An 11,027-nucleotide genomic window follows, 5' to 3' on the forward strand; every position below is an offset into this window, starting at 1 on the left:
TTGCGGGTGGCGGTCAGAACGCTTCGATGAGTCACGACGTCAACGGCAAAGCGCAACAGTTAACGCAGCGGTCGGTGGCGCTCGGGCGAAGTCGATCGTTGGTCGCCGCGTCGGCAGCGCAGACAAGGGCGAATTATCGCAGCTCGTCTCGTTTACCCGAAGTGGTGAAGAGCAGCACACCGCAGAAGTGAAAGTAAATTTATTAAGTTTAATTAACTGAGCACTGCACGGATAATGATGATTTAACACTAACGAAATACAGGTCAAAGTTTCGTGCACTATTTTATATTTTTTGGAGGACAGAGCGACGCGTCCTTACTAGTTGACAAATGATACGGCACTCAAACTCAAACTCAAACTATTAATATATGTGTCTCTTTTACTCACACAGGATCTTATATCTTTTGTTCGTTTCTTGAGCGAGAAAATAGTCGATAGCCAATCGTTTCCTCGCTGGCGGTGAGACAAGTGCCTAAAGAGGGAGGCTAATTAAACGTGTAAGTAGTTCATTTCCAAAATCAAAGCCATATAAAAAGACGTTTCTGTGAAATTGTAATATGAATGAAATTGTATGATTTTACCCGTGCGTAGACGGAAGTAAACACTAGTTCATCATCATCATCATCAGCTGGAAGACGTCCACTGCTGAACAAAGGCCTCCCCATTAGAACGCCGCAATGAACGACAACTTGCCACTTGCATCCATTGGTTTCCGCAACTCTCACGATGCCGTCAGTCCACTTGGTGGGAGGCCTGTCCCGCTTCGTCTTCCGGTTCGTGGTCGCCACTCGAGGGTCTTCTCTCCCTCAACGGTTGTCTGTTCTTCGAGCGATGTGGCCCGCCCATTGCCACTTCAACTTGCATATTATTCCAGCTATGTCGGTGGCTTTAGTTCTTCGACGAATTTCTGTACAAACACTAGTTATTAATATTTATTTATTGAATTCGGGGATTTCAAAACATCTCTAACTAGAGGTATTTCAATGAAATTATGTGGCTATGAGAGGCAAGCTAATGATTAGAGGCTTCATCTTCTTCTCTTTTAAGATATGGCTTTTCTGTCCTAATTAATAGGACAATTTCGCCAGTGTCAAGGTATTAAACTATCTTTGAGAGGCACGTTGTACGGTGATTGTAGTTTTTGCAACTTGATAGTAAAATTCCAGAAACCACGTGGTGACAACTTGCGTATAAAAAATGACAGACACGAGAGCAATATAGAATTTTGTTAATCGCCTCATAAAACACTATCAAAATTATACTTCAACTGGCCAAAGAAACAGAAATAGCAAAATTAGATATTGTCTGCATCCGCCATGTTCGAATGCTACAAATCGAATCTCGATTATAGGCTGTATTGCTTAACGTTTCTGACTTTTATGCGAAATCTGTTATTTTATTGTGATCGCAAGCGTAATAAACGTTAGGCAACGACCTCATGTCCAACAGTAGACGTCCTAGAGCTAATATGGCGATGACGATGACTTGGACACTTTGTTATTAAACCGTTTAACTTGAAAAAAAAAAATATTTAGGTACTAACTGTCTGTATTTAGACAGCTGTTATGCACATTGAACTGTAATGAGTCATTTAACAGCTGTCATTTCATGCTTGAATCGCACTAAATTATTACCGACGCCCGGTATACATACACCATAAAGGAGCGGCCACACCGCTGCTATAAAATATGGTAACTACGGAATCGCAGTGACGCATCGTATGCGCACCGTTTTTATCGCATGCCCGCCACACCGCTGCTCAAAATACGCAAACGGTGCGGAATTGCGGTGGAGAGCATGCGGTGAAGTCCTGACGTTTACGAACGATGTCACTGCGATTTCGCACCGTTTGCGTGTTTTAAGCAGCGGTGTGGACGCTCCTTAAATAAGTGAATAAAGGTGCGGACATACTATTAAAATCACAACAAGCCAAGACAAGACAAGCCATCCAATTAATTTTTCCGACGCCATCGCTCTCCGCCTGCACCTCCCGCTCACCTGACGCATTAAGGAGCGGCTACACCGCTGCTCAGACTACGGAGACCGCAATGAACCGCAGTGACACTGTATTTAAATGAATGCTCAAATCGCTCATCCAGTAGAGCAATTACAGTTTTACAAGAAAACAAGTTCAAGTTAAAGTTGTTAGACAACTTTGTAGAATTAGGCAAAAAAAATTGACAAGTCAAGGGAATACCGGAAAAAATAAATATTAATTTCAGTCGTCGCCAACATTATGACAAACATAAATATTAAAAACAGACTAGCGAGCTAGGAAATCACCCGATTGGTCGTAAATCCATCATGGCGGCCGCGTCGCCATTTTGAAGATTAACTGGCCTCATATTGGCTCACAAATCACGAGCGTACCTGCGCTCTGTCAGTGGAATTTGAATTTAGTTGCGAACGGCAATTCGTGTTGTGGCAGTATTGTTATTAACAACGTTGCTTACGACGAGGGTAAAGGGGCTTTACCCCCGCCTCCACTAGTGCGGGATTTCCGCAAGAAATCGTTTTATGTTCAATGCCAAGATAAATTCTCAGCTTAGATTGGTACTTACGGGAAAATGCTGATATTTTTTTTTATCTTGTCATTTGTATTAGAAGTGATGATATCCGCTGTAGAACTAAGGTTACCGACATGGCCCGAAGAGTTGCGAAACTAAAGTGGCAGTGAGCGGGGCACATTGCTCGCAGGACTGATGGCCGATGGGGTCAGAAGGTTCTCGAATGGCGTCCGCGGACCGGGAGACGAGCTGTCGGTAGGCCTCCAAGATGGAGCGACGACTTGGTTAAGATCGTGGGATCGCGGTGGATGCGGAAAGCACCAGACCGGTCTGAGTGGAGAGCCTTGGGGGAGGCCTATGTCCAGCAGTGGACGTCTTTCGGCTGACATGATGATGATGATAATGATTTGTATTTTATAAACTGCTAGCCGTTACCCGCGACTCCGTGCGCGTAGAATTCGGTTGTCACATTCCTGCGGGATTTATGCAATTTTCCGACATAGGTTAAACTATCTATTTCCTTTCCCGGGTCTCAAACTATCAGTTATGCCGAATTTCATCTAAATCGGTTCAATGGTTTAGACGGGATGAAGTAACAAACAAATAAACAAACAGATTTGAAAATTTTTGCATTATTAATTGATTGATTAGGGTTTTTTTTACGGAGCTGTTACGTTGTTTTATTTGTTTGGCATTATTATGATATACATAATAGTAATATGATAGAATACAACTTTTGTGAAACTAATATTTAGTTAGATTTTGATACTGTGTTTTTTATTATGTCAAAGGAAGGTAAACGAGCAAATGGGTCACCTGATCGTAAGTGATCACCACTGCCCGCCCATGGACACCCGCAACACCTCTGGTGTCTGGGGTCTCCTGATGGTAAGAGATCACCACCGCCCATAAACATCTGTAACACCAGGGGTATTGCAGGTGCGTTACAAACCTAGAGGGCTAAGATAAAATGCCTATTGTGCCAGTTATTTCACTGGCTGTCTTACTCTCCTCACCGGAACACAACAGTGCAAGCACTGCTGCTTGGCGGTAGGATTAACGATTAAGATGGTGGTAGCGATCCGGACAGACCCTGCACTAGGTCCTACCGCCCGCAAGACCTGCAGATATGTAGGTTTGGGTAAGGTAGGTTTCATCATCGTCATCATCCCAGCACACACACTACTGGGCAAAGACCTCTCAGAATGAGAGTACTTGGGCTACAGCTCCCACGCGGGCCCAGTGCGGATCAGGAAATTCACACACGCACACGCATAACTGAACTGCAGGTTTCCTCACGATGTTTTCCATCACCGTGAAGCTCATGATTTCGAATGGAATTTCGCACACGAATTCTAAAAACTCGGAAATGCGAACCCGGCTTTGAACCCAAGATCCTCTGTTTGAAAGACTATAACCACTAGGCCACCATCCCACAAAGCTACCTATATATTCTTTAATAATTGGGCTAATTAACTTTTTTACCCACACTAATCTGTCCGCGACATTTTTCAAACAATTGCAGATTTTTGTAAGTAAACATGTTTTTTCTGTAATTTAATAGATTTCATTTAATAGATTCAACCTATTAAACCGTGAAATATCTTGTTGGAAGTACGATTTTTTGGTAACGCCAGAGACAATTTTGGTAACGCAGGACAAAGTGTCGGTAAAATAGTTGATTGGCCCAATTACATACTACTTTATGAAGAACTTGTACAGATTTTAAGAAACCGACCATGTCCGAGTCGGACGCGCGCACGAAGGGTTCCGTTCCATCTGTACAACATTCATTAGGCATTAGCAAAAAATGGCGAAAAAATCACGTTTGTTGTATGGGAGCCCCCCCTAAATATTTATTTTTATTCTTTTTCAGTAGTTGTTGTTATACCGGCTACAGTAATACATAATCTGTGAAAATTTCAACTGTCTAACTGTCACGGTTCATGTGAAATACAACCTGGTGACAGACGGGCGGACGGAGAGCAAAGTCTTAGTTTTAGCTTGGGTTTCCGTTTTTACCCTATGGGTACGGAATCCTAAAAATAATAAAGCAACTCTATCGTTATATCCGCTAAACCGCTTTGCCTTATCCCTAACAATATATTTTAAAGAAAAACTTTGAAATTGCAACCCGGACCGTAACAGAATCTCTTTTCTCGTTCTAGCTTGTAGTTTGTGTGTATGTGCGTCTTTGTCTAACTCTTTCGCGGAACGTGTCCGGAGCTAAAGGAATTGACCTAATTCAGAAAGTTTAAAGCAATGGTATCGTTGCAGTCGGGTTGCAGTGGATTGGTGCATGGCGAATTATGATGGTGTTTGCGCCATGGTTAGTGTAGTTTGAAGAGTAAAAAACATATATACCTCGTTGAGTTTCTTGCCGGATTCTTTTCAGTGTTTTTCCGAACCGGTGGTAGATTTTTTTTGACATTCATAAGTGCTTGTTGTAGCCTAAATTGAATAAAGATATTTTGACTTTGACTTTGACTTTGACTTTGAGTAGCTTGAGCTCACGGTTTTGTTTTCGTGGTAGAATAAAACAAAGCTGATGCCCTATTACATAAAATCCTACTAATATTACAGTAACTACCCATAAGATTGCACATCGGTCATCGAAAAAGACAATTTGCTGTTAACGACGGTTTCCGAACACTGGCCACCGTCCATCAATCATCGTATTTATTAAGTGACGTTTTATATCAAATAAACACTGCACCTTTATGGATTTAATTAGTTTACGTCAAGCCGTGGTGGCCTAGTGGTTTGACCCATCGCCTCTCAAGCAGAGGGTCGTGGGTTCAAACCCCGGCTCGCACCTCTGAGTTTTTCGAAATTCATGTGCGGAGTTACATTTGAAATTTACCACGAGCTTTGCGGTGAAGGAAAACATCGTGAGGAAACCTGCACAAACCGGCGAAGCAATTCAATGGTGTGTGTGAAGTTCCCAATCCGCACTGGGCCCGCGTGGGAACTATGGCCCAAGCCCTCTCATTCTGAGGGGAGGCCTGTGCCCTGCAGTGGGACGTATATAGGCTGGGATGATGATGATGATGACGTCAAACTATTGATATGTAAACTTCGAATATCGATACAGATTGTATTGCAACTGCTACAAAAAGTATAGTTTCCCCGTTTTCTAAAGATGCCATCGTACAATCTAAAGTTTTGGGGGTAATAGAAACGGTAAGCAAATGACCTACATGAATAATGGTAGGGCCACACACATGGCGATAAAAAATATAGCGATAAAACTTCGTCTTCGGGCTACGGCATTGTGCATGGCCACATTGCAGACAAAGAAATATCGATCGATAAAGAAACCCTTTGATGTGCGCGAGTTTACCGACATTGGGGCGAAGTGTCTGCGGCTTCGCCCGAAGCGCCGAAGTATTCGCGAATATTCGGCTACCTACACATATCGCGGTAACGCGAATGTTCGCGTTATCGCGATGTGTATGGCCCTAGCATAAGAAACATGTATCTGTGGTTGCATCTTACCCCCTTATTCATAAACGACAATCAAACCTATTTTAGTTAAAATGCCGCTAAAATTCGTTTGTCCTTATCTGTCACTTCGACATTTGTATTTGTTAGAAAGGGACAAAGCATTTCTTAGTTAACATAGGCTTTTTAATTTTTATGAATAAGGGGGTTAATGTTTACATTAAAGTACCGGTAAGCAATACTTTAATTTCATTTAAATTTCGAATATCTTAAAAAAACATAAAAATAATGTTTGGTTGCGATAATAGAATTAGTCGATTTATAATTTAAATCAATAATAAAATTATTGTTGCATTGTTTTTGAATCGCGAATATTAAAGGCTGACCAGGAATATAAAAACCATGACGCGAAGGCAGCATTTATTCTACGTTTTATATTGCAATATTCTATACCCTTACTATACGATACCTATATCAGTCATATTAACAACGGTGTCGCTAATGTTATTTACAGGAATATTTTCTAATCCTTCAGACTTTTTCTATCACAAATACTTTCATACATTGTGAATTGTTTTCCTTCCAAAGCTATAGATAATCTTCGCCATTTTAACGCACAAAAACACAAAATAAAACTTTAAAATACCAAGCGCAAACAATGTTAAACTTTGACAGCAATAGACATATGACATTTGAATTTAGTCTTACCAGTGGAAGAAATTTGTTCTATTGGTTTTCCGTAATTCTGGTCAGCCTTTACAATCGATCGAGAATCAAAATCAACTTAAATCTAAATTGTTTATGAATGAAAAAACTATAACTGTCAGTCATTTATTGAGACTGAGGTTATTGTTATTGAAAATGCAGGTATATCTGAACATATTGTAGAAAACATATTATTATGATATGCATTTAGATAAAATGATGTATGCGACTGTTGCTGTCGCTCGTTGTATAAAACCTAACTCGTATTTAATGCCTTTCATTATATATCAGCCACATAAATAACTATTAATTTAATCTTATTTGATTGTTTTATGGGCTTACGCCTGGAATAAAAATATCATCTCATTTCATTTTCATTCAATTTCCGCCGCGACACGACAAAAAAATGTACGACTTGTTTTAATTTGTTCACAGCCAAGCTGAGCCAAGAGGACTGTACTAGGTACGAGGAGCGACTGATACGATATCGAGTTAGAACAAAGCTGATGTATTGAAAGAAAGAAAGAAAATACGTTTATTTAACGCCATAAAAACAAACATAGAACAAATACAAGACATACATGACGATAAACAAGTCCCCACTCAGCATAATGCCACGGCAAGCCGTGGCGCTGATTTTCAGTGAGGTCCTTATCTAAAAACTTAAAATAATAATAAATTTTGAAATTACTGGCACTCCCATCCATCTAAACGCATGCAATAAGAAATCTCTTACCATCAGGAGAAGCATCCAGTCAATAATTATGTCCTCGTAATGCATATGGTAAAACGGGTGGTGAAGCGCCAGGACTCCTCAATAATGTACGTCTCTGCATCGGAATAAGCAATCTTTCGTAAAAGGTGACGAGCAGTTGATATTAAACTATTGTATCTTAGATTATTTACACTAAAAAGCGTAAAAAAAATGTTATAACAAGAAATTGAATCGACTACAAAAAGCCATGAAAATAATTTTCTACCAGTCTGGAGTAGGTCGGTGCCTCAGCACGAGCCAGCAGGAGTGATTGAAGCCCAATATAAAGTACGTAGGTGAGGTAGATGACTATAGGTCCACTCCTGCTGGTTCGTGCTGAGGCACCGATCGACGTCAGACTGGTAGAAAATTATTTTCATGGTTTTTTGTAATCAGTTCCATTTTTTTTTATTTGACTGGATAGCAAACGAGCAGTTGGGTCTCCTGATGGTAAGAGATCACTACCGCCCATAAACATCTGCAGCACCAGGGGTATTGCAGATGCGTTGCCATCCAAGAGGCCTAAGATGGAATACCTCAAGTGCCAGTAATTTCACCGGCTGTCTTACTCTCCACGCCGAAACACAACAGTGCAAGCACTGCTGCTTCATGGCAGGATTAGGAAGCAAGATGGTGGTAGCAATCCAGGCGGGCCTTGCACAAGGTCCTACCACCTGCAAAATTTATTTTTAACTTTATTATAGTAATTTAGGGATGTGTGTTTATAAAGTAAATTGAACTGTGCGTAGCAATTTATTATTATTAGCTTATTTTATGATCACAGTATTTTTCAGCTTTTATTAAACTTGTTAGTTTGCCAGCTTATATAAGATTGATAGGGTTTGGATCAAATTCTGCCGAGAGAAAAATACGTCTAACGAGTTCCTTGCGTTACTTTCTATTAGAAAAAACATTATTATTTTCAAAGCGATTTCCAATACATAGATTAAATAAATGGCGTTTAGTACTACTGTTGACACTTTTCTCTACTGTTACTCAATCAATTAATGGCCTTTTTATCTGTGATAAATGATTTGTGCATTGCATCGCTGGCATTTTCTCTGGCAGCTGAAGCCTACACGAGAGCGGCATCTCCCACTATTAACGTAACAAATAATATGATTTACTTCTCCTTTTAATCTTTTTTTCATGACTCCTGGGATAGATCTCAAAGCGCTTTATCGTACAGTTTAGTGTTAGCCTTAGGAGCATAATGCACTGTGTCTAGCTGCAGTCTGGACAGCATTTGGTCCAAATCCCGTATAAAACTGGTCAGTCTCCTTTAATTTCACTGTTGCCTCCTCCAGTATCACCACTATTATTACAGTCTCCAGTATCACCGCCATCAGAGCCACCGCCTCCAGTACCACCGCCTCCAGTATCACTGCCACCAGTATCACCACCACCAGTGGCACCGTCATCAGTATCATTGCAACCATTTTCAACATTACTATTGCCACCATCATTACCTCGGTCACTAGATTTAAAGTTGGATCCGGAATGAGGAACGACGACATTGGTCAGATCGATAACGTCGTCTATTTTATCATTTTCTTTGTAAGTAGCGGAGTTCTCTCGTCTTCTCAAATAACAGGTTACAGCAAACGTTACCTGGTGAGAAACAAAGCTGTCGTTAACAGGGCATAGGGTGGTTGTTTTTAATATAAGCGAAAACTCTAGCCAATTTATGAGGATAAATATAGAAAATATTTAAGACCAGAACTGTTCAAGCTTCGGAGAAAAATCAAGTGGTTTTAGTATCTTATCCTTTATGCTCATCACTCAAAAGTCATGGTAACCTAAGGCCTCACATGAAGAGTCTCGTGGGAATTTATGTGTTAATTTCACGCATTTTATATTATTATTTACCATAAACTCTACGAAAATACAAACCGAAAATACAAACTGAGACATGGATGCACAGAAAAACCAGAAAAAGAGACCAGCACTGGGAATTGAACCCAGGTCCTCAGCAATCCGTGCTGCCTGATATAACCCCTACACCACTGCTGGACAGAAATCTAGACACGAATTTTTCCTATGCATATCTCAGGTTGCTTATTTCTACTATGCTACTTAAGCAGCAGCACTAGCGACATCTATGTTTCGTCAATAGACGGTACACTCTTTCAGAACTAACAGCTCACCCAGACAAGAGATGTCGCTACTAAGCAATCAAATTATGATTGTTTTTTTGGAGTATTTTTGTATTTTTTATTCCAACTCCAAATTTCCAAATTTTGTATTTTCGATAAATGATTTCACGAGATACCCGTAGTAGTAACAAATTTAGAGTTGAAATAAAAAATACAAAAAGACTCCAAAAAACAATCATAATTAACTAACTCTAGGGTTAAGGAAAATATAGTGAAAAATTCTGCACACATCTACACAATGATTTGTGGGAAGTTACCAGTCCGTACTTGGCGCGCATGGGAGCTATGACTCCAGCCCTCTCATTCTGAGATGAATTCTGTCTCCAGCAGTGTCAGTATTCAGTAAACTTACCTTTCCCAACCACTTGCCGCAATATTTCGGACTCATTTTGTGATAACACTTAAACTAATTCTCTAATATCGTTCGGGAATCGAAACAAAAGATCAGGTTTCTTTTTCTTTCTCATTTGAATCTTCAGGAAAACGAGGATAGCCGACGAGTCCCGAACGAAATTGACATTCTGGTTGTACATTAATGTTATTATCTGTCATAGTGGAACGTACAAAAATATCAGACACGTCCTTCCGGCAACAAAATAGAGTCATATCAGATAAAGATATATGCTCGCTTGGTTGTATTAGATATTGGTGCTGGTGACTGTACGTTGGGTACTTTGAACATGTTTATAAGTACTAAAACTAAGTTTTTGGTAAAAAAAAACATTTTTTATACAAACTTTTAGTGCTGACTGTACTTTTTGTCGAATTTACTTGAATTGTTACCCAAACTACATTTGCATACCAAATTTCAAGTCGATGCTAGTAACTGTTGAAGAGTATGTCGTCCTGCAGAGACGATCCAGGCCGGAATACCACCACCAGATTATTGTATTTTCACACAATTTACATAAATATGCCAAATTGCGAGGCAATCCAACTATTGGAACTAGGTCGAATTTAACTTGAAAGATTTGACTACAGACAGACAGACAGACAGACAACGGGACAGGTGAAACTCTGTGAAACTACATTAAAAAAACTTGTAAAAAAATTAAACTTACCCATGCACAAATCACGATAAATAAAGTCACCGTCGCAAACACCGCAGGGTGTACATCGAACGACATTTTTTTTTTTTAATGAAACAAAAATATATTATTTGTTTTTTTTTTTGCTTAAGTCCAAGACACGCGCGAATCAATGCCATTGCATTGATCGATTAAAGAATCAACTGCTGATAAACTATACTGTATAGCACCAAGTGAGTATTTCCTAAAAAATGTTCGAATCGTTTATAGATAAGATAAATCTGCAAACATAGTGTATATTGAAAGCCTGCTTAAGGTACAGTAAACATATTTGATCATTTTAACAAAATTACATACATATCATAAGAATAACAATTCGCACGGAAATTTGTTATATACTCGTATAGAGTCTAATAAAACTCGTCATCGGTTT

General features: G+C 39.7%; 1 protein-coding gene across 1 annotated transcript; it reads right to left on the reverse strand.

The window, feature by feature from the left end:
• Positions 1 to 8,148: 8,148 nt before the first annotated feature.
• On the reverse strand, positions 8,149 to 10,814 carry LOC141430869 (uncharacterized). Its single transcript, XM_074091731.1, has 2 exons — positions 10,628 to 10,814; positions 8,149 to 9,021 (listed from the first exon to the last, which is right to left on the reverse strand). The coding sequence occupies exons 1-2, from the start codon at positions 10,691 to 10,693 to the stop codon at positions 8,683 to 8,685; spliced, it is 405 nt and encodes a 134-aa protein (XP_073947832.1). The 5' UTR covers positions 10,694 to 10,814; the 3' UTR covers positions 8,149 to 8,682.
• Between the last annotated feature and the right edge of the window lie 213 nt (positions 10,815 to 11,027).

This window comes from Choristoneura fumiferana, chromosome 9 (genome assembly GCF_025370935.1).
Source record: "Choristoneura fumiferana chromosome 9, NRCan_CFum_1, whole genome shotgun sequence".
Classification (NCBI taxonomy): Eukaryota; Metazoa; Arthropoda; class Insecta; order Lepidoptera; family Tortricidae; genus Choristoneura; species Choristoneura fumiferana.